General features: G+C 36.3%; 1 protein-coding gene and 1 non-coding gene across 2 annotated transcripts; one reads left to right on the top strand and one right to left on the bottom strand.

The window, feature by feature from the left end:
* The first annotated feature begins 1,709 nt into the window (after positions 1 to 1,709).
* On the top strand, positions 1,710 to 21,683 carry LOC104247689 (uncharacterized). Its single transcript, XM_009803763.2, has 14 exons — positions 1,710 to 2,372; positions 11,824 to 11,899; positions 11,996 to 12,085; positions 12,157 to 12,201; positions 13,043 to 13,123; positions 13,844 to 13,907; positions 14,011 to 14,069; positions 14,762 to 14,872; positions 15,018 to 15,154; positions 15,303 to 15,342; positions 16,520 to 16,582; positions 17,017 to 17,210; positions 20,470 to 20,959; positions 21,375 to 21,683. The coding sequence occupies exons 1-13, from the start codon at positions 1,858 to 1,860 to the stop codon at positions 20,951 to 20,953; spliced, it is 1,959 nt and encodes a 652-aa protein (XP_009802065.1). The 5' UTR covers positions 1,710 to 1,857; the 3' UTR covers positions 20,954 to 20,959; positions 21,375 to 21,683.
* A 1,950-nt stretch (positions 21,684 to 23,633) lies between these two features.
* Positions 23,634 to 23,726, bottom strand: TRNAY-GUA (transfer RNA tyrosine (anticodon GUA)). The gene is made up of 2 exons: positions 23,690 to 23,726; positions 23,634 to 23,669 (listed from the first exon to the last, which is right to left on the bottom strand). It is a non-coding gene; the product is annotated as a tRNA-Tyr (tRNA).
* Between the last annotated feature and the right edge of the window lie 725 nt (positions 23,727 to 24,451).

The raw sequence follows: 24,451 nt of genomic DNA, 5'->3' as shown, positions 1-24,451 counted from the left end.
TAAAATAGTAGATTAACACTAAAGACACTGCGGGTTGGAGACAAGCTTAAGGAGGTCTAGAGTTATGATTTCCCCTATTGTCGGAATCCTTCCTGCTACATTTTCTATAAATTTTCCCAAGTCTTCTCTACCGATCATGAGCATTCTAGCTGTCATAACTCTCTTCCGAGTAATTACAATAATATACTAGGCATATTCTCCCGAATTACGCTAGCTGGCATTAAGTACGGCTCACCCGGATCGCACCACCCTAATCCCACCTTTAAACCCTCCGTATTGATCTCTCATATACGTTAGGAGTGATGACGTTCAACAACTACCTAAATATGCACTCTCTCCCGAGTAATACACACTAAATAGGCACAGTCGATTGAGAGCTCTTCAGCCAACCACAATAATAACGTAGTTGAACAAATAGAGAAAAAGCTACAACAAATCTATATTAATGTAACAGGAAAATCATCCTCCGATAGGTTCCATCAAAACCCTAGATAACAAATTAGTTATTCATAATAGTATGCAAAACTGCAATACTAGAATTCATAACCAATAATGAAAATAGGAAGAAGGAAGTGAAAAACTCGTAGAAGAATTCTCCGCCTTGCTCCTAGTGTGTTCTTGCCCCCTTAGGTCGAATCCCCTGTCTCTTTAGCCTCTATAGGTCTAAATTACGTCAAAAGTATGTCCTTCTCCTTAAATAGCATTTTTACATATATTTATACCAAATAGGGTCAGGCCAGACGAAAATACCTTTTCCCGCGCAAAATAGGTCTCTGGCTCTGTAAAATTTGCACAGGCGCACCGCATGGCACGACGCGCCACGCGGTGTGCTTATGGGGAAGTTCAGATAGCTGATTCTGACAGACTGCAGGAAATTTCCACTGGCGTGTCGTGCTGCACCATGCGCCACAGTATTGGGAATTTGCAAAAAATGCAAAACATGAAAGTTGTAGCCCCTCAAATAGCTTTTCAACGATATATTGTGGAGCCCAAACGAAGTTATGAGAGAAAAGTTATGTACATTTTACTAGAAAATGCGCCGTATGCCAACTCGATTCTCCGTTTCGTTCTTAACTATCATCCATTGATCTCCGAACACGATCCCGACTTGATTCCTTGAGCTTTTACTCAGACTTCAAAGATCCAAATCACTTGAATTCATTCCATGATATCTACATAGCTCGGAATCACTCTTGTAAGGCATAAAATACATAATTAGTGCAAAACACTAGCAATTAAAGCTCAAACTCAATTAAAGTGCAAAACATTAAAGTGTAATAAGCGACTAAAATACGTATTTATAGTCTATCATCACATATCAATAAGGATTTTCTATCTCTACTTTTGTGTGCAATAGTCTTCTTTTTTTATTGTTTTATAACAGAAAGTATTATTTTAGATACTTGAAAGTTGAAATAAGTATTTCAATCTTCTTCCTTTCCTTTTTTGCTGTATTTTCCCCTTCATTCTTCTCATTTTTTCACCCCTTCATTCTTCTCATTTTAACTATATTTAAAAGCCCATAAATCTCTACAGCTGTCTTAAAATCCAAAACTGATTTCTTTAAATCAATTTTCTGATTCTTTATCCTTCCCCTTATGATTAATGTGTAATCATGTGTATTAAATTAAATTTATTAGTGAAAACCAAATATTCTTCCCCTCTACCCCAAAGTGGTTTCCCTAATTTCTTTATCTTTTTGGATTTTTTTTAATACTCTATTAAATGAGAGTGTCTCGAGTTTCAATTCCCTCCTATTTTTTTCAGCGCCAAACGCACTTTTGCCCAAAAATTTGCTCTCACAAAATTGAGTGCCGAATGCTGTGACCTAAGGCGCATAATAATCCAATTACAGCAATGGCTGATGACGCCGACCCGGATTACGAGAGATTCCTCCACCTAATTGCCGTCGGCGGCGACGAGGGTGACGATGTTGAACTGGCAGAGGACGTCGGTTTTTTAGAAGATGACGCAGAGTATGAGGAAGAAGAAGAGACCGAAGAAGAAGAGGAAGAAGAAGAACAACGAGAAGAAGAAGACGAAGAAGAAGAAGAGGAGGACGAAGAGGTTGGCAACGAAGAGTCGAGTACTGGAAGGACGACATTGCGTACGGTTTTGTACGGGAATCGTGGTGGTGTAACAAATTCATCTCAACAGCGGGCGATTAATGCCGACAATTTCCATAATTCCGCTATGGAAAGTGAAGATGCTACTAGGAGCACCAAAGGCGGGGAAAAGGCGTCGCAAGATGTTGATAAGGAAGAAGGCGATGGAGGCGAAGCAGAAGGGGAGTGGAATCGGAGTGAGATTGACGGTTTGTTTTGCCCTATTTGCATGGAAGCTTGGACCAACGACGGCGACCACCAAATCTGGTAATTTATTTCTTTGCCCGTTCATCTACAATTATTGAGTTTCAACTTCTATGCACTAACGTTTTAAAAAATATTTACATAATTAAGTCAGTAACCTATGTAGTAGCAATGTAGCATTGGTTAGTAACCTAAAATAAATTGCAATTAACCTCAGGTTATCTACCCTCAGTCACTGGCAGTGCATATAATTTAAAAATCCTTTCTATTGTGGTGATGTATTTACACAAAGTATGTTAGGGATGTATTAGATATGCCCTAGATCCAATCTCATGTTTGATGATTTGAACATATTTTTCATGAATGTTATTTCATATAAAATATATATATGGCATTTGATATTCTTTTATCATTATTATTAATTGCTTGATTATCTCTTTTCCTCTTAAGACTTGAAATATGCATAGTCGAATTAGCATTCACATTAGGTAAGACTTAAACATCATGTTGGAGATAGCCATTCACATATAAATTATCACTATAATAAATATAGCAAATACCATTGCCTATATTAATGCGAAAACTACGTTTGTCTAACATAGAAGCTGAAATTATGTTCGAAACAAATTTAGGAACGTAATAACAATCATCCAATATAAGTACTTTGCCCGTAAGCATTATTAAAGCAATTGATCCTACAGCTATGGCCGCAACTTTTGCACCATTTCCAACTTGTAGATTAACTTCTCCTTTCTTTAACCTTCTACTTATTTGGAACCCCTGCAACATATTGCAGATGTTATAACCACTGCCAGTATCTAATACCCACAATGAAACATCAGTAGTAGTTAAAGAAACTTTGAAATCATTTTTCAATTGAGTCTTACCTTGTTTCTTATCATTTAGAGTTGCAAGATACTCCGGGCAGTTTCTCTTCCAATGTCCTATCTTCTTACAGTGGAAACATTCAGCATCAGATTGGTCAGTTTTGCCTCTTTTGCCTTTGGGTTTGGTCACACCACCCTTAGGCGCAGCAGGTTTCTTCTTGGGTTTATTTTTACCCTTACCCTTCTTCTTAGAAGAATTTCCAACCAACATGACAATTCCTCTCTTCTTCTCAGATGCAAGTTGATTCTCATAATCAATCAACATGTTAAGCATCTCATGAAGATCACAATCCATTTTATGCATATTAAAATTCAGAGAGTGACTGCAAGATCAAATCTTGAGAAAGCTCTTTATCTAATTTGCATCCCAACTTTTCAAGTTCTTCAATAAGATACAATCATACGATTGACATAGGGTCCAACTGGAGAGTTTCCAGTTAATTTGGATCCAAATAAAGCCTTAGATAGCTGATATCTTGCTGTCCTGCTTTGGGTACCAAACATCTTCTTAAGATGTTCAATGATTGCAGTTGGATCCATATCCTGATATTTCATCTGGAGCTCAGAACTCATAGAAGCGAGAATGCATTTGGTAGTAAGACATTCTTCCAAGTATTTCTGATAAATCTTGGTGGAATCATCATCATTCTCATCTGGGACTTTCTTGGCAGGCTTATCGATCACATCAATAAGTTTTTCATGCATGAGAACAATTCTCAAATTTCTGTACCAATCATCGAAGTTTGGTCCTACCAACTTGTTGGTCTCAAGTATTCTACGCAGTGATATAACAGACATATTGAGAAATCTAAAATTAGAAAAGAAAAGACATTATTATAAGAACATATTTAAACATATCATAAAGAAATTGATTTTTAAGAAAAAGATTGGAGCAGATGGAAAGGTGGAGACCTACAAAGCCCGTCTTGTTGCCAAGGGATATCGTCAGAAAGAAGGAGTCGACTATGACGAAACTTTCTCTCCCGTGGCAATGCTCAAATCAATTCGGATTTTGCTTGCTATAGCAGCATACTATGATTATGAAATATGACAAATGAATGTGAAAACAACTTTCCTTAATGGTGAGCTAGAAGAGGATGTGTACATGACACAACCTGAAGGTTTCACATCTTCATCTGATCATAATAAAATTTACAAACTACAAAGATCTATTTATGGACTAAAGCAAGCTTCTCGAAGTTGGAATATTCGCTTTAACAAGACAATTGAAAAGTTCAATTTTGTTAGATGCGAAGAAGAACCTTGTGTGTACAAAAAGGTTAATGGGAGCACAATTATATTCTTAGTGTTGTATGTTGATATATTGCTCATAGGAATGACATACCAGCATTGCAAAGTACCAAGATTTGGCTATCTGAACATTTCTCCATGAAAAAATTGGGAGAAGCAGCTTATATATGAGGAATAAAGATCTATAGAGATAGATCTAGGAAGCTGCTTGGACTTTCCCAGTCTTTGTACATTGATACCATCTTGAAGAGGTATAACATGGATAATTCCAAAAGAGGCTATTTACCAATTGACACTGGAATTTCTCTCAGTAGGGAGGATTGTCCTAAAACACCTGAAGAGAGAGAACACATGAGTAGGATCCCATACGCTAGTGCAGTGGGAGCTATCATGTATACCATGACATGTACACGTCCTGATGTGGCTTATGCACTTGGAGTGACTAGCCGATATCAGGCAAATCCTGGTGAGGAACATTGGAAGGTGGTGAAGACCATTTTAAGTACTTAAGAAGGACTAAAGACCAATTCCTCATCTATGGATATTCTGAGTTGAAACTTGAAGGTTATACTGATGCAAGTTTCTCTTCAGATAAAGATGATAGCAAGTCTATTTCTGGTTATGTATTCACCTTAAATGATGGTGCAGTCAGTTGGAAAAGTTCCAAACAAGCTACAGTAGCTTATTCATTGACTGAAGCAAAATATATAGCAGCTAAGGAAGCTGTATCGATGAAAAAGTTCTTAACTGAACTTGGTGTGGTTCCTTCAATAGAGGGTGCAGTTCCATTGTTGTGTGACAATACTGGAGCCATTGCTCAAGCAAAAGAATGTCATTGAAAAATATATCCCATTCTAAGTGGGATGATGATGACAAACTTCCTTTATTAACTTTATAAAAGTGTTCCATTGAAAAATATATCCCATTCTAATGGGATGAATCTTCCAAGATCTTGAGGAGTTTGAATTGAAATTCTGCCGTAGGAATTCCATGTCCAATCAAAATTGGATCAAGTGTTCTTCATTAATATTATATATATACACCTTATATAAACAAATATTAATTATATATATCACATATATATATTTCAACCAAGAGATAAATTTAGTTATTAGTCCAAATGAAATATAATTATATTCTTTGCTAGCATAGAGGATATAATTAATATTGTGAATAAATTGAAGTTTCTATTTGGACGGAAAATTAAATTGTATCTCTCGGTTGAAATATATATATATATGTATATATATATATATGATATATATAATTAATATTTGCTTATATAAGGTGTATATATATATAACATTAATGAAGAACACTTGATCCAATTTTGATTGGACATGGAATTCCATGAAGGAATTCCTACGACAGAATTTCAATTCAAACTCCTCAAGATCTTGGAAGATTCATCCCATTAGAATGAGATATATTTTTCAATGGAAAACTTTTATAAAGTTAATAAAGGAAGTTTGTCATAATCATCCCACTTAGAATGAGATATATTTTTCAATGGAAAACTTTTATAAAGTTAATAAAGGAAGTTTGTCATAATCATCCCACTTAGAATGGGATATATTTTTCAAAGTAACCTATTTGATAACATTGATTAGTAATCTTGAATAAATGGTAATTAACCTCATGTTAATCTACACACATTACACTATGAGTGCATATAACTTAGAGGGTGTTTGGCTAAGCTTATAAGCTGGTCAAATTGGCTCATAAGCACTTTTTGGCTTATATACGAGTTTGGTAAAATTGAAAGTGCTTATAAGCCAAAAATAAGTCAAAAGCCATAAGTTGGTCTCCCCCAACTTATCAAATTTCAGCTTATAAGCACTTTAGGTTTGACCAAAATATTTACTATTCTATCCCTAAAATATTTTTTTTTTAAAACAAAACTCTTCGTATATCCAGTTCTTCAGTTGCTTATTATTTATTTCAACACTTTTATCCAAACACGTAACTGCTTATTTTTTAAATCAGCTTCAGCACTTAAAAGTGTTTTCAGCACCTAATGTTTATCAACTACTCTAAATCAGCTAAGCGAAATAGGCTCTTAAGTCCTTTTTGATTGTGGTGATGTATTTACTCAATCAGGTAAGTAATCTATTTAATAGCCTTGATTATTAACCTAAAATAAATGGTAATAATGATTCGGGCATATGAAGAAGACAAATGTCTCAGGTAGGAGGTGTGAGGGATTGACAATGGTGGGTTAAGGAGAGGTAAAGGTAGGTTGGAGAAGTATTCGGGAGAGGTGATTAGACAGTACATGACTCATCTTCTGCTTACTAAATACATGACCCTTGATAGAAGGGTGTGGAAGTCGAATATTAAGGTAGAAAGTTAGTAGGTAGTTGACTGTATTTCCTTTCCGTACCAATAGTATTAGTATCATTCTAGTACTTGCTTATTCTTTTTTCCACCTTCACTAGGTAGGTTTAAGTTCTGTGTACACACTACCCTCCCCAGACCCCACTTGTGGGGTTACACTGGATTTTTTGTTATTGTTGTTGTTGCTAGAACTTCCTTATTCTTTGATTTCTACTATTACTTGTTGTTGCTTTTGCTTCAATTATCTTATTATCTTGCTGTTGTTACTGCTTCCTTTTTAAACTACCATTTTTCTTTTTCAAAATTGTTGTGAATTTGCTTTTCTTGAGCTGAGGGTCTATCAGAAACAACCTCTCTACTTGCACAAAGTAGGGGTAAGGCCTGTATACACACTACCTGTCACGACCCAATTCCCGAACCTGGTTGTGATGGCGCATCTCATGAAGACAAGGCCAGCCATTCAACCCAATTCATCCTTTTAAGACAATTAATTAACACAATTATAGTATAAACATGGTTTAATAATATCCAATAGCGGAAAGTATAGATAAAATACGGAAATCCAACCCAACTCAGCCCTAACCGGGGTGTCACAAGTCATGAGCTACTACAGAGTTTACTAAAATTCTACAAAGTATGGAATTAGGAACAAAGTCTGAAGATATCATAAATAACAGAAGATAAGGGAGAAAACGGGTCTGCGAACGCCATGCAACTACCTCGATAACTCCGATGAAAACTGAACAGCAGAAAACTCGCTCTATGCCTCAAGAATACCTGTACCTGCACACATGGTGCAGGGAGTAATGTGAGTACTCCGACCCAGTGAGTAATAAATATAAATAATGACTGAAGGTAAGAAAACACGTTAAGGCACACAACATTCTATACAGAAGCAGTGAAATCATTTAAAATAACAATTCAGTGAAACATCATGTGAAATTTCTTTTAAACCAGTAAAACAGGTAATTTGGCAGTAAAATGACGAGTAGAAATCTGCCCCTCGGGCTCAATATCAAAACAACAAGTAGAAATCTGCCCCTCGAGCTCAGTATCAAAATAATAAGTAAAAATCTGCCCCTCGGGCTCAGTATCAAAATAATAAGTAGAAATCTGCCCCTCGGGCTCAGTATCAAAATAATAAGTAGAAATCTGCCCCTCGGGCTCAGTATCTCAGAACAGTATCAGCCCCTCAGGCTCAGAACAGTATAAAGCAACCAGTCAATGAAATAAGAGCACATAATTATTATGGCAGATAATGCAGATAAAGAATAAATGCATGAGTGCAATGCAATGCATATGACGGTACCCTCTGGTACCCACTGTGGCGTGCAACCCGAGCCATCCATATTTATTTATCGTCGACGACGCTCACTGAGGGTGTGTACAGACTCCGGAGGGGCTCCTACAGCCCAAGCGCAATATCAAGCCATCTCATGACATCAAATCTAGGCCCTCGGCCTCATATCAATCTCAGTATAATCACCCAGGCTCTCAGCCTCAATATCAATGTAATCAACCAGGCTCTCGGCCTCAATATCAATGTAATCAACCAGACTCTCGGCCTCAATATCAATATAACACTGCTGCGGCGCGCAGCCCGATCCATGCTCAGTCCAGAAATCATCATAAGCCCTTGGGCATTTGTAAAACAGTAGTTCTCAGCCCGAAATATCATTTAGAAATATCATTTAAGTTTTCAAATCTTAGAAAGATGGCTGAGTTTGCAAAACAGTATTTAAAACCTTGGACTGAGGTCAAATGATATGCAAAATATGCGAAAGCAGTGATATCAATCCCTGAAGGATTCAAATAATTGGCAAGAAGCCTACAATTGGAAACATGACTGAGGATATAAATTCTTTAACAAAATAAGTGAGGAAAACCAGTCAAAAATCCCCTAAGGGTTCTACAAGTCGGCACAAGGCCCCAAGCATGACAACAAGCCCAATTCACAATAATAAAGTATACGTCTCAACCAAAAATGTAGTAAAATATCTCTCAGGACGGACCAAGTCACAATCCCCAACGGTGCTCTACCCCACGCCCGTTATCCGGCGTGCAAGTCACCTCAATATAGCGTTACGATGTGAAATTCCGGGGTTTCAAACCCTCAGGACATCATTTACATCAATTACTCACCTCAAGACGGTCAAAGTCTAGCTCGCTATGCCCTTGCCTTTCGTATCGACCTCCTCGCGCGTCGAATCTGGCCAAAACTACAACGAATACATCACAATAGGCTAAGGGAATATAACCCAATCGAAAAGACTCGAAAAATATCAAAAATCACGAAATTTGCAAAACCCGAGCCCCGGGCCCACGTCTTGAAATCCAGAAATTTTTACATCAAAATGTTCCTTATCTCGCCACGAGTCTATACATACCAAATTCACAAGAATCGGAGTCCATTTGACCTCTCAAATCCCAAATTTAGACTTTCAATCTCAAGCCCTAATTTCTTATAATTTGGCTATGTTTTCATGGATTTCTAGGATGATTCTTCAACAAAATCATGTACTTAACTCATAAAACTTACCTCCAATCGATCTTAGTTGAAACTCCCTTCAATCCCCGTCCAAAAGCTCTCAAAATGACTAAAAATGGTGGAGAAATGAGGTGTTTTTCGCGAATGAAATGTAAACATTCTGCCCAGAATTTTTCGGAATTACTGTTCACCCAGTGTTACTGTTCACGAGGTACTGTTCACGGATACTGTTACGGGTACTGTTCGCGGATACTATTACGAGGTACTGTTCACGACACTATTCACGGATACTGTTACGGGGCACTGTCCATGGGTACTGTTCATAGGTACTGTTCATAACTACTGTTCACAGTGCTGAAAAAAAATGCAGCAACTTTATTTTTTTCGTGCCTAAATCGATCCGTTAACCTTCCGAAATACACCCGAGGCCCCCGAGACCTCAACTAAAAGCACCAACATGTCTTAAAACATTATCCAAACTTGCTCCAATCGTCAAAACACCTCAACTAATGCCAAAATCATCAAATTATATCGAATTCAAGCCTATGTTCTTTTAAAACTTCTAAAACACACATTCGATCAAAAACCCGATCAAACGATGTCCGAATGACCTGAAATTTTGCACACATATCCCAAATGACACAATGAAGCTACAACAACTCTCGGAATTTCATTCCGACACCCGAATCAAAATCTCACCTATCAACCGGAATTCGCCAAAATACTAACTTCGCCAATTCAAGCCTAATTCAACACCGGACCTCCAAAATTACTTCCGGTCCTGCTCCTAAGTCACAAATCACCTCCCGGAACTAACCGAACCGTCGAAATTCACATCCGAGCCCTCTAACTCATAAGTCAACGTCCGGTTGACTTTTCCAACTTAAACCTTCTTAAAAGAGACTAAATGTCTCATTTCTTATCAAAATCGCTCCAAATAAATTCTAATGCACCCAATACCGATAATGAAACATGAGGAAGCAGAAAATGGGACGAACGAGACAGTAGCTCATGAGACGACGAGTTGGGTCGTCACACTACCCTCCGCAGATGCTACTTGTGGAATTACACTTGGTATGTTGTTGTTGTAATAAATGGTATAACTTAAGTCTTTTCTGATTGTGGTGACCGGTGACGTCTATAGCATACAACCTCAACAACAAACTATGTTCAATAACTAGTTGGATCAACCTATGTTACTCGGACTCTTCAAAAATGTTGTTGGGTGCGGATTCTCCAAATTTAGTGCATTTTTGGAGGATCCGACATGGGTGTGACAACACTTTTGGAGAGTCCGAGCAACACCAACTATATGAATCCATATAATCCATTCCCCTCCACTGGCCCCGTTTCAATTTTGAAAAAAAGTTGGTTTGTGCTGATTGTTTATCATTAGTAATGATAAGTTTCGGCTTTATGTAACTGAATGTGTTATGAATGTTAAAATTATCTATATTCAACCTTATCAAAAAGAAAAAGAAGAAAATAATCATCTATATTCAATTGTGAAACAGACAAGGTGAAGCCTTGGGGGAATGATGCACAATAAAATGTTATTTCTGCTGTACTGATCTCTGTTTCCGTTCTGTTTTTTTTTTTTTTGTCAAGATCTTTCTTAGTCTCATTTAGAAACTTTTACTTTTTGATTAAAAACATTACACTTAGTTCAACATGTAAAAGGGAATAAGATTTTTAAAAGCAGCTTCTATTTTGACAATTTAAGTACAATGATATAACTTGAAAAGAAAAATTGAGATGCTACATAGGACTTCTATTTTGTTTTCCTTGAAGATGAAAACAATGGATACTAAATTTAGAGGGTCTGTGGGTTGTGTTATAGATAATAGGAGTTTGTTTCAGTTGGCTTGATTATACTAACATTCATGCAAATTCTAAGAAATACTATATGGCTGTAACACATGAAACTGAATAACTATCTTCACCTTCCCAATTAAAGCACTTGAGTTTTCTGTTCTTTTGAATAAGTTACTGCTGAATGATCACAGTTCACATCTGAGAGATAGTGTAATACACATAGAGGATGAAATGATGGAAGGTTGTTTGATATTGTTTGTGGATGTTCTATGTAGCCATCCAAATGCATCAGTTGGTGCGCAGATATGATGATTTAATGTGTTAGAAGGAGATAAAGAACTAAAATCACATGGAAAACAGTTGTCATTAAAGTCCTTTAATCTACTGAATCAATGCGGACTTAACTAAGAACGTAATACAATGCAAGTAAAAGACTCGTATCAGCAATATCGACTAATTGGAGTTATGATTATAGACTTACATGTCACTGTAGGGATACAAATGGTATTTAGAAATCTCTAGTTTTAGAGAACCCCTGATTTGACGTAAACACAACTTCTTTAGTAATGGAATGACATTGACCCAAATAAATTGGAACGTATATGAATAATTCATATAGTCGACAAACTAGTTGGAGTTGAGGTTTAGTTGATTGCTTGATATATAATTGACAACTGAAAATACAGTTTTCAAGTGTTAATACTTCCATTATCTTCCACCTTTTATTCTTTTGCAGCTGCCTTCCTTGTGGGCATATATATGGTTTGTCATGTATCAAGAAGTGGTTGCAACAAAAAGGAAGTTTAGGAAAGGTATTTCTCATAATAATTTGGTTCTTGTTTTATGCAGTATTTTGACATCCTTTTTTCAGTTGGCCCCTCACATTCTTTCTTTTGTTTTGTTTGTAGTGCCCTCAATGTAATAAGAAATGCACATTGAAGGGTGTCCGAGTGCTTTATGCTTCTCGTCTTCATGCTGTTGATGAAGAGCTTCATAAGGTCTTCATTTGATGCTTATAATTTGAAGCTTGCTCCATGAGATAGTGACCCAATCCCTTCCTCTTTTGCAGAAAATCCGGTCCCTTGAATCTAAACGTTTTTCTCTTGAAAAAGAGGTAAGAGAAAAGAAGAAGAAAGGTTTTTGATTTTGTAACTGCTATCTCCTGATACATCTCTGGTCTAACCTATTAATGAAGATTCACAGTAGAGACTTTCAAGCTTTTCCATGTAGCCAACACAAACTACTAAAGGCAGAAGTACAGGACTGACCAACTAATCGATCGAAAAAGTGAAAGCTTGATGAAACCTTATGTTAGAAAAAGAAAAGAAACAAAATGACGATTTGGTGATGGTTATCTTTTTACGTCTTAGGCTAGTCTTTTCCTTTACTCAATTTAGAAGGAAACAGTGTAGTTGAAGATGATTGTTAGTTTTCAAATGGACCAAATTGCTCGTGATTTAAAAACTCAATGTATGTTTTTGTATAGAAACCTCTTACGAATTGGTATAGGTAAGGACGATTCTCTCATTTCTTGAGTTGGAACACTAGGAGAAAGATGAGTATCAGTGAAGAGTCAATCGTCTAAAATTAGACAGAAATGAGTAAGATAAACACAATTTCTTCCCTCATAATGTTGAAGCTTTTACCTAAAGGGAAGACACCTTTGTTTCCCTTTTCCCTTCTGTTCTCTTCCTCTCCCTTGTACCTTCTTCACTATGTAAACCAGAATTGTTTGCTTTTAACAGCTATCTTCATTGCTCTGTGTAAGGGCATTCAAGTCACCTGGCAGCTTATGCTTCGTCAGGAAGCAGAATCACCGTGGGTTAGCCACAACAATGATACTTCTGCTTTAACTGACTTTTGAAAACAATTTTGTCCCCTCTCTAGAGGTGCTAAATTACATTTTTCTTCACATGTTCTCATGGTGATTATAAGATGATATTCAATTCGCGCAGTGCAGTGATTGGTGTAAGAAAGAAGTTGAGTGGAGGAGGAGAGAAGCTGAGTTGCATAAGCAAGTGGAGCACCTCAAAGAGGTATGTGTCACTTTGTGTGCTATTTCTGTTATGTGCTGCTTCTTCACACCTCCCTTCTTCAATGCATCTTTTTTGTTTGGTTGGAAGTGTAGGGGGCTTTTCTTTAGTGGTGGAGAGATGGGGGAGGGGAGGATCAGATTAGATTGTTTCCAGAATCACTTTTCCTTTGTCTTGGTTGTCTTTTTTAAGTGATATTGTTACTACCAAAACACCCATTGTAAATTTTGTTTAAACTTTCTCCTAGGGTTTGCAAAACGAGCTGATCAACTCTACTTCATGCGTGTTTACTCGTTATTGCTTTTCCCATGTTTGAAAACTCCAACATTATATTCTAATTTAGTTTTTACCCATTGTTAAATTATTTGCCCACTCTCTTCCTGGAATACCAGATTGACTTTGGTGCACTTTCTTTAGTACATATTGTGGCCCTCTTTTTCCTGCCAGCATTCCCTTTTAACATTCTTCAGAATATGACATCTTTCAATGCTATAAGGCGGGTACTTGTTTGGGCTTTTTAAGAAATATTCTTAAATGTGTATGTCCCCTTTCTTAGTTTAGTTTAGCCCTTTCGTCTTTGGGTTTTTGATTTATTCTGTCGTTTCTTTGGCTTGAGAAAATTTGGATAACAAGTTTCGGTGCAATTAGTAGTGGTATAGGTATCTCTGTTAACCTTTGTTCACTAAAGCGGCATATTACTTGCTGCATATCTGCTCTTCATAGAGAATAACTTGTGTAGAGGGCTCGCTAAGTGAGATGCAGAGCAGGTCATCTGGACACATTTTTGGTAAGCAGTCCTTGAGAAATCTTTACTTAGGGATATTGATCCTATTGGCTATGTTCTATCATCGTTTCACACTGAAGTTCCAGTACCTATCCATGTCGTGCAGGAAGCAATATTGACTCCAAATTGGGAAGACGTGAATATGCGAATGCTTTTGTTTTACAGGTTTGCCATCTCCTATACTCTTGTCAAATGTGAAAATTGAGCTATAGGAATTATTATTATTGTTGTTGTTGCTATAGTTGTTGTTGTTGTTGTTGTTGTTTGGTACTATTTTTTTACTTTTTTATTTTTTATGTTTGGTTACTGATATACTATAGTATCAACTCAGAAATCGTTACTCCTTTATCCATTGTTGCTCCACATCTGTTGCAACTTGTTTACCTGACAGTTTCAACAGAGTAATCATTAGTCCTTTATCCGTTGTTGTTCCACATCTGTTGCAACTTGTTTACCTGATAGTTTCAACAGAGTAATCATTAGTCCTTTATCCGTTGTTGTTCCACATTTATTGCAACTTGTTTACCTGATAGTTTCAACAGAGTAATCATTAGTCCTTTATCCGTTGTTGTTCCACATTTATTGCAACTTGTGTACAAAGATGCACTGGAAATATGCTCACCTTTGGATTAACACTTACCTCACATCATCAATAGTCTGTTGGTGACTGAGAAAGTAGTATGGATGGTTAGTTCCCTTCCTTCTTATTGTACCAAAATATGATTTCTATTCTTTTCTCTTACCTCTTTTTTCTTACTGGTTTTGTATTGGGAATGAACGCAGCATATGTTTGTCCAATTAGCGCCATTGACTGAAGTTTGAATGAGTTAGTAACCTTATGTTTTATACATTTGTAGAAAGAATTTCAGATTGATGGTGCTCGCCTATTTGATGTGGATAGCAACGGTGAGAATTTGATGATTGCTAGAAGGCTCGCTGGAATGGGAGGACAGCATATGCTTACGAAAGTAAATTTCTTAGGTTGCCTTATTGGAATTCTCCCGGACCCCGTGCATAGCGGGAGCTTAGTGCACCGGGCTGCCCTTATTGGAATTCTCTGATGGTTTTTGTTCTGCGTATGTGCTTCAACTTTTCTACTTTTACATTTTGCAGATCAGCCTATTACCTCCGCATGAAAGAGAAGACATTCTGCTTCCTGCGAGCATGAAAACTATCAAGGACTTGCATGTTTCTCCTCATGAAAGGGTCATACTCTTGGCTTCCTTAGGGAAGAAGTTGTCAGTTCTTAGGTCGATAACCTCCCTCATCCACTTTCTGCCAAATAATTGCTGCATAAGAGCTAAATGTACTTGATCAAAAGAATTGCTGTAGAACAGCTTCGATTTGTGCTTCCCTCCTGGTAGGTAGCTTATTTATTTGATCTCTTTCTTCTTGCAGTGCTGAAAACAACCATACTGTTCTGACATACGACTTACCGGTAATAACTCTAGGCCTTTTATAGTTGTGTTTTTGCTTTCAATTCTTAAGTTTGTGTAAAGTAAAGATTGCTCGCAGTTGTTGGATAATGTATTATTATATTTGGTTGATAAGCTCTTTGGATGAGAAACTCTCTGCTTGAATGATTGTTGATTGGAGTTCTTATGGAGTCGTTTTTCTGTACTTACTGTGTACAGACTTTACGCTAACTGGTAAGGCCTGCTAAGGTCCCTCATTTTCACAGTTAAATGTACAGACCGACATATTTGATTTGACTAGACCTTCACTATTAGCATCAGAAGACGATCTTTAACACCACCTATTCATCTTGTGAAAGCTGTTACTTTTTAGTTTTGATTGACAACTTGAGAGTTGACAAAATGCAAATTTTCGTAAAACATCAATTAGCTTTTGCTCTACCCCACCCTCCTAATTCATAGACCTCAATCTCAGTCTTTTTGCGGCAGAAGATCATGTCCTACGTTTGATTTTTGCTTGCCTTGTTTCTCTTGAACTTTCTGTTATTTTGTCTTGATTTCTTCTTCTTTGTGGTTGACTATACTACTTACGCCTGTCGAATTTTTCCAAATCTATACTTTCTACCTGATTCAGAATGTTTGTCTGAATGGTGGGGTTGCATTTTTCCCTGTCATCTAGTTGTTGGTGGGGGGTGCAACAGCTTACTTGGTATAATAGTAAAATTTTCTGCATAATTTCCCAAGTCCCGTTGCTGGGTCATGAGTTTGTCAAGTCCAAGGCTACTTTAACTTGGATTTAAATTTCGGTAAGTTGTCAAGTAATTGAAGGAAGTTGTTAGAGCCTGTGGGGAATTTCTTGCAATCATCAAAGACAATTCCATGTTTGAAACTTTAAAGGGAAATAGTGACCTGATTTACAATGTAACAAATGCATCTCCTGAGCTACAAATAGTACAGCCTTTATAGCATGCTCCCGAATGTCCTGGTGCTATGATTGCTTAGATTCAATTGCTGCATCTTCGACTTTTCTGCTCTCAGTAATATGCGTTCCTGATAATAATCTTTTTGTTACTGTTATTAGTTTTTTTCCCAATATTTGTTACTGTTATTGTCCTTTCTCTATAGGATAGGTTTGTTGCTAATGGATACTCTTGGCCAAGCTAATTTTATTAGTTTTGTTTGTGTATTTGGAATGTGCAGACTGTTCCTTGGTCATGTTCGTGGGATCCCAACAATTCGCATTACATGTATGCCGGATTACAGGTCCTAACCCATTGTCTATTCAAAAAATGGTCCCACTTTTCTTTTGTTGGGAGTCAAACAAAGTAACTTTGACTAATAATTCTGAATCTATTCTCTCGTTATTTTGATATGGTGGAAAATTACATCTTATATTACTTTTGATGTAGTTTTTAAATATCTAATGTTCAAAAAATGAATAAATATATACTTATTAAAAAACAAGAATAAATATATACCTCATTTTGCTGAGAAGCCAAATTGACCCACAATGAATCCAAAGTGACAAGCAAGTTGGTATTGAGGGAGCACTTATTTGTTTTCACTAGTTAGTCTCTCTTTCAAGTACAGGCAACACCATTGTTATTTATCGATCAGAAAAAATAGTTGGTGTCTCTATTCTTTCTTTTTCTTTTTCTTTGAATAATGCATCATATTTTTTGTTTTGTCTTGCGCAGAATGGTATGGTTTTGCAGTTTGATGGACGTCAAACTACGAGGCCAGTGGAATGTATGACTGGGTTGACAGGCAATCCTATTCATACTGTGTGCTCTCTTTCAGCTGATCCTACACTTAGTGCCGGCGTCAGAAGTGTTCTTTCTGCATCTTCAGTAGGCTTGTGCCACTGGAACTTCGGTAGCGGTGAAGAAAGGTGAATTCTAGTATGTTTTACTGCTCTTCTATATTTCTCCTAGTTGCTTCTTGAGGTGAACAAGTTTTTTCTTAATATCTAATATCGTCCGAGTTGCACCATCCCTCACTGTATCTTTAGAACTGTTAGGATCTGATTCTGATGAATCTTTGCTGAGTACTGACTCAGGATTATTTGCACTTTGGAATCTCTCAGTAAATAATTCCTGTAACTTGACAATTGTAATCATTAAGTAACTGCAAACTTAGATCTTAGGACTATTCTTGAAGGATCCTAACTGCAAATTTAGGTCCACGGTATATTCTTAAAGGAGACTGCATTTTCTGGTCTCTGAATACATTCTAAGTACTCATTCATCCTATACAAATGATTGAAGTAAGTAGAAAAACTGGCGAGTAGTATAGAAGAAGAAATGGATGAAGGCATTTAGTTGACCATTTTCCATTTTTTCTTGAAAAAGAAATTGCTCAAGAAGGTACAGACTGCTGTCATCATTGTTTTTCTAATAGCTTACATACTGTGGTGAGATTAAGAGTTTACTGTGTTTGATGCAAATTGTTGCTCACTAAATAGTCCAGCTGGCTATTACTGGTATGGTTCAATAGTTATGTTCTTCAAAATGTAACTTTTTTGTCATGGTAAAACAGTTTATATTGCTAGTACTTTATGGTGATCCAATATCTCAAAAAGTAGGTTAGTGAAAAATCTTTAAAAATAATAAATATATATTAGTAGTGTAAGTCTTATAGTTTATTCAGGCAGCAATGATGCGTTGGAGGTGATTGATTATTTTTTGTTCCTTGAAGTTGTTTGTTATCGCATTTCTCTTTTTCCTAATAGAATTAAACTTTGAGTTGGATGGTTCAGATTTTTTCTCATGGAAATCCTTCTTATCCTTTTCCAGTCTGGTAAAAAAGATACTCTTAAGTCTTAATTGGAACATCAAGGTTCCGGTCTAATCTTATTTCTAGAACTTTGTTATTACACGTTGTGTCTTTGTTTTTTCTTGTTGTTGTTATTGTTGGTTGCTTCCTGTTCACCGTTCCTTAAGCCGATGGTCTATCAGAAACAACCTCTCTACCTTCACAAGGTAGGGGTAAGGTTTGCGCATACACTACTCTCCCCAGATCCCACTTCTCATTTGTGGAATTACACTGGGTTTGTTGTTATTGTTAAGGTTCTGGTCTAATGTCAAGGATTTAACATGGTTGTTAATTTCTTATTGACTTAGTTTAGTTGTGCAGACAAGCATGATTTGTCATTTGATGTTTTCATAATGTGAAGCCATGGCAAGGCTTTACTTATTATTAAGATTTGCAAGAAATTATCTTTTTTCTTTTGATAACCAAAATTCCTCATGGACCAGTTGACGCACGGTTGGGAACTTGGTGAATAATAATCACTCTCCTATACCTTTCTTCACAAATACTAGGCTTTTGTCTGCGGCGGCAGAATGAGGTGCGGCTAACCCACACATTACTAGTATCACTCTTACCACTAGACCAAAGCCACCCTGGGGGCGGTTTGATTGGAAGAATCTTGAAGTTGTTGTAAAGAACTTTCACTACTTGAGTTGTTAATTGTACAATCTTACTTTTTATTCTAGAGTACTTAAGCCTTATTTGTTTGCCCTTAATGGAGGTCTAAATTTTAATCATTCAGATCTCAGACATTAAGTGCGTTTATTTTTAAGTTTGAATCTTAATCGTTCAGATTTTAATCATTAGGTGTTTGTTTTTTACTTCACATTCACTTAATGGGTCTGAATATGTCTGTATGATTAAGATCTATAACAAAGACTTAATTTTATTAAGATGCTATTCACATTCATTACTAATTGTTGCCACCCCCACCACCATGCTCAACCACCACCACCACCATGCTCAACTACCACCACTACTCCCACCGCCCACCATTCCCACCATCATCTTCAATAATAAACACACACTCACCTACCTCAACTACCAAAACAATCACCCCCATCACAATCAACAACTATAGACGGCACTGCCCACCATTATAAATTACCACCACCCACCATCACCTTCCTCAGTCACAACCACCACCACCCACCATTATTAACTATCACCACCCACCACCATTATCCTGAACCATAATCGCCATCCTACCAATTCCCACTAGCTACTACCTAGAACCACCACCATTAACCAAAATCACCATCAACCACCACCTCTAGTCGGCATCACACGCACCTCCGTTAGTCATTACCACCACCAACTAGGCGATTGCCATATTTAAAAAAAATATTTTATTAATAATATATTAGATTAGTTAGTATTTTATTTGAATTTTATGTTAATTAATTTTTTAATAAAGTTTACTTTTATACCTTCAGATGTTAAAAAAACAAACCGTTTAATTATTTAGTATTCAGATCTTAATACGCATCTTAATATTCATGTGTATTCAGATTAAGATATTTTAATCTTAATACACATTTTGGTATTCAGATATGTATTCAGATTCAGATGTCTTAATCTTTTTAAAAAAAGAGAGGCCTTAATGTGTTCAGGTCCTTGTTCACATTTCAACCTACAATTTCCACTAACGTCGAGGGTATATAATCTTCTTAGCGGCGAAGTATATTGCTTTTTTTTTTTGTTTGCAGATTATTTTGCTCATGTGCCAACTGTTTTTTGGTTTTCGATGTGCTTAAGCCCTAGTAGTAGAAACAATTGCTTCCCTGATAAATTGTTTGAATATGCTTGACTATGTCCAGAATCATGTTAAGAGGAGTTGACTGGATAGTTAGCAGGCAGTTATGGCGATTTATATGGATGTAGATGTACCGGGATCAACTATATGCTTTTTAGTTTACTTTTAAAGCTGGTCCGAGAGATTTTTTGTTGTGAAGCTCTACCATATTGTCATTACTGATTTTGAGAGATAAGAACTTCTGAAAAATTGATGTGAATCATTCCGGGGCCAACTATGTGTTTAGTTGACTTTTCAAGCTGGTCTAAAAGAGTGCTTATATTGAGTTTCTGCCTTATTCCCTAGTAGTAGACATGATTGCTTTCCAAATACATTGTTTGAATTTGTCTGACTATGCTCAGAATCTTCCTTAAAGGAGTTGAGGGGCAGAGTGGATCTGATATATGTAAATATATTTGAACCTGGATCAACTGTATGGTTTTGGTGACTTTTCAAGCTGGTTTAAAAGAGTTATTATCTTGAAGCTCTGTGAGTAGTTTCTATGAATTCCATGTTAATAACAGAGTTTCATTTATCACTGAAGGCCGTGCTTGGTTCCTGAATCAGAGAATCAAGGAATCTGTATATCTCTCGCTTGTGGAGATAGAAATGATGACATAGTTGCCTCTTTCCGTCCTAAACTGGAGACCATTGGTGACATGGCTGCTTCTCAAGTACCGCTTACTCCTCCAGTAACGGAGCAAGCGGTGGAGGGTTCTCATGTTCTTTACAGGAGAGTGGGTAGCAGATACCAGAAGTTAGGAGCTTCTTGTGCCAAAGTGAGTGGCATTCGACTTCCAAAATCTGCTATAATAGATAGAGGGAATCAGAACCCCTTGTTTGCTTCTGGTGATGAAGCAACAATGGAACTGGTGTTACAAGAATTGCCATCTTTAAATGTGGCTCAGCGTGTTAAATCTCTCAATGGTCCTATTCGTGATGTGAGGTATACACGCCTCCTAAATACAGGATTGCTTGGTTGTTTGAGTGACGATAACTTGCAGATTTGCTCAACCAAGCTTCAATGAAGTAAGGTAACTTATCATAGCTTGTTTTCTGCCTTTCTTTGTTTTAGTTGTGTTTATGTTTACAGTCCAGCAATGCCCTTTTGTTCTTTCTGCTTGACATCTCTATGCCTTTTTGGCTAAAAGAAGAGAAAAAAGAACTGGTGTTGGGCATTAGAGTTTTGGACTCTTGGTAATTTGTGCTAGAGTTGATTGCCTTGTCTTAGCCTCTTGGCAATAGAATGGTTTCCCCAGATGCATTTTTGACACCTATTGTGCGCACTTCAAGTATTGCAATGTCTAGCCTTTTATTCTTGAATTTGGAGTTAGTCTGTTGTCAATATTTTGAGTTATATAGATGCAGATTAATTAGTTTCTACCGCTTATGGTATTTACTAGAAGATTTTGCAGCCTCCTGTCAGTTTGATTTTTGAATTTATTGCAGGTGGCTTCAGATGACTCCTTAAATCACAAGTATGTTATATGCTTCATGCGACTTTGACATTTCGACGGTATAGTATAGCATCTTTGTTTGTAGAAATAGGTAAGAGTGTAGAAATAGCATCCTTTTTGTAGCTTTAGGACCCAGCTGAGAGTTGGGGTCAAAGCTTAAGCAGGCTGTTGAAAAAGTTATTTAATAAAGAGTTTAAGTTCTATGTGTTATTTACGACATCAAGTAAAATTGACTTGCAACAACAGGTAAACCTTCTTATCAAGTTTGATATAGTATAAAGAACTTGTTATAACCGGTTAAATTGGATTGATAAGTATACTGTTTGTGTATATTACTTAAATTATTTACTGGTGAAAAGGAAAGAGCTACGTTTAAGAAACTGTTTGAATGTCCAGGGACACCTTATTTGTCATCTAAATGAGTTTAGTGGAAAAAATATTTGTTCTTTTTTCTTTTCATAATTTGTATAACAATCTAGTGTCCCAGATCCGTGACATAGACACCTTACTTTTTTTTGGGTTGGGAGGTGGGTGGGTGGGGGGCACTCAATCAGAGTCGATTTCATTCCATCACTGTTTTGTGGTGTATTTTTTCCTATTTCGATTGGAAACTAAATGTTGATAAATTTGAGGTTTTCTTTTAAATAAAATTTGACGTATTTAAAAGCATTGAAATTTTAAAAGTGGGATTATAGACTATTGGAACACAGAATTCAAAATTTAATAGAGTAGAGTGGCATAATTTGTTATCAACAACTCCTAGTTAGCTAAATTATGTATAGCACTTATCCTTCCTGTATCTCACAATTATAAATGGACATCGCATGGGCACAGAATAACGTGATTCCCTGCGTATTCACAAATTTTGTTTAAGCCATGTTTCACATGGTATTAGAGTAGTTAAAGGTCTTGGGTTCAAATTTTAATCACCTTTTTTTTAAACCTATGAAAAAGAATCAAGCCCCTATTAGGAGACGTGATGAAGACATAATTAGGAGACATGACCTTAAAGTGTGTCTTGTTTAATAACTTACGTAAGATTTTAGATGACATGATCAATTACTTTTACATAGTATTGGAATCAAACTTTGGTGATCTTGCCTACACTAATTTCTCTCATCTATTCTATCGCTCTGGACTTTTCTCTCAACTTAGGTTATAGAGTTGCTCTAGGCTTCCCTTTCAATTCAAGTCCATTGAGCCACTAACATTGCTCTGGGCGAAATTAAAAAATAGCTAGATTTATAAGTGGTCGTTTAAAAATAGCACAGTTTCAAAAGTATACTGGAATTGCAATATAATATACTGGAGTTACAGTATAATATACCGATCCAACATAATATACTGGAACTTTTTGCGTGTTGGAGTTCCAACATAATATGTAGGAAGTTCATACACAGATGCACCGATCTCCAGTATATTATGCTGGAACTTTCCGTGTTGCAGCAAAATAGTGGCTATTTTTCAATGACTTTGCAAATGCTGGTTATTTTTGAATAACCAGTCCGAAAACTGGTTAGTCCGTACTATTTTTACTATTGCTCAAGCACCCTCCCCCTCCCCAACACACACACACACATTAGATTATTGAAACTAATTTGACGCTTTGTATTCCAGCCCCTTTTTGGTGAGCGCCTCACAAAAACAAGGAGGAAAAGTAAAATTCATGTATAAACATTAAAACTGGGTTACATGTATGGGAGGGTGTCACAGTATTTTACACTTGTTTCTCATCGATTGTGTAAGGTTTTCAAAGGGTTTTAAATGATCAATAGCTACTCCACCTATGACCTTAAGGTTTTGGGTTGGATTATTTACATGTAATCACCCTTTATGTGTTGACATGCAAAAAATATAGCTTTTAAATTAAAGTCACTACTCACCACCGGTCTCCCCATATATAAATACTCATGCGTCCTTTGGTCATGAACAATGATAAGTAACCTCATTATTTTCAAACCAGAAAGAAATTCGCATTTGATTGAATGCAATTCATAAGTCGCATTCATTAAAAGCGACTTATATTGTCGTATTTACAAACACAATATATATGTCTCAATGCCTTAATACGATTTAGACGTGAGCAAACATCCACCAAGTTATATTCTAATATCCTCAAACTTTTGGGTGTTTAGAGAGGGCAATTAGCCAATCTGCAATTATTAACCACATAACAACGGCTTAACGATAAAGATATTTTGTAAATAGAATTTCTTTAAAAACATAATCACAAAAGAAAAAAAAATAAAAATCCGACCTGCCGGATTCGAACCAGCGACCTAAAGATAGCTACCGGGGTTACACCCACTACAGTCTTCCGCTCTACCAACTGAGCTAAGGTCGGTATGATACAGCAGCTGACTAATATAGTTTATTACATTAGTCCTTTCAATTTCCGCTCATTCTTTTTCTTTCTAAATTATATTATATTACATCTGGGGAGGAGAGGAAAAGGTGACGCTACACTACTAATAAAATTTGAACTAGCTTAATTAAAAATTTAAACTTGTGACATTGTGAATCGATTTATGTTTGGACTATTTCCTTGAGGGCTTGAAAAAAATTCACAATTAGCCTTTTTATTTTTTATTATTATTTAAAAAATTCCATGATTAGCCTCTAAATTTTACATTTTGGTGTCATTTACGTGTTAGAAGCCAATTGATAGTTTTGTCACTTGTGTTATAACTCTCGTCATTTTTGAAATAAGGTTATCCAGGAATTATAATAATAGATTATACTCCGACATCCAATATGGAATAACTAATATTAAAATTTTGGTATAAAATTAATTACAATATTAACTTACATTCATAATCAAACATGAAATAAATATACTCTGAAATTTTGTACCAAGATTAATAGCTTTATGACGGTACAAATATAAAGGGGGTAGCATAATAGCACTGAAGGGTGCATTATATTTGTTATTGTTATTGTTAATATTCGCTGTAAACTTATTCAAAAGCTAGTGTACTTGGATGAACATGTAGATTTCGATTCTAAATTGAAACTTATAATAATGTTCTGCTAAGGAATTTTTTTTTGAGAAATTTTCATAAAGCACTA

Source organism: Nicotiana sylvestris, chromosome 7 (genome assembly GCF_000393655.2).
Source record: "Nicotiana sylvestris chromosome 7, ASM39365v2, whole genome shotgun sequence".
In the NCBI taxonomy this organism is placed as follows: domain Eukaryota; kingdom Viridiplantae; phylum Streptophyta; class Magnoliopsida; order Solanales; family Solanaceae; genus Nicotiana; species Nicotiana sylvestris.
This window is presented reverse-complemented; position numbering and strand designations above follow the sequence as displayed.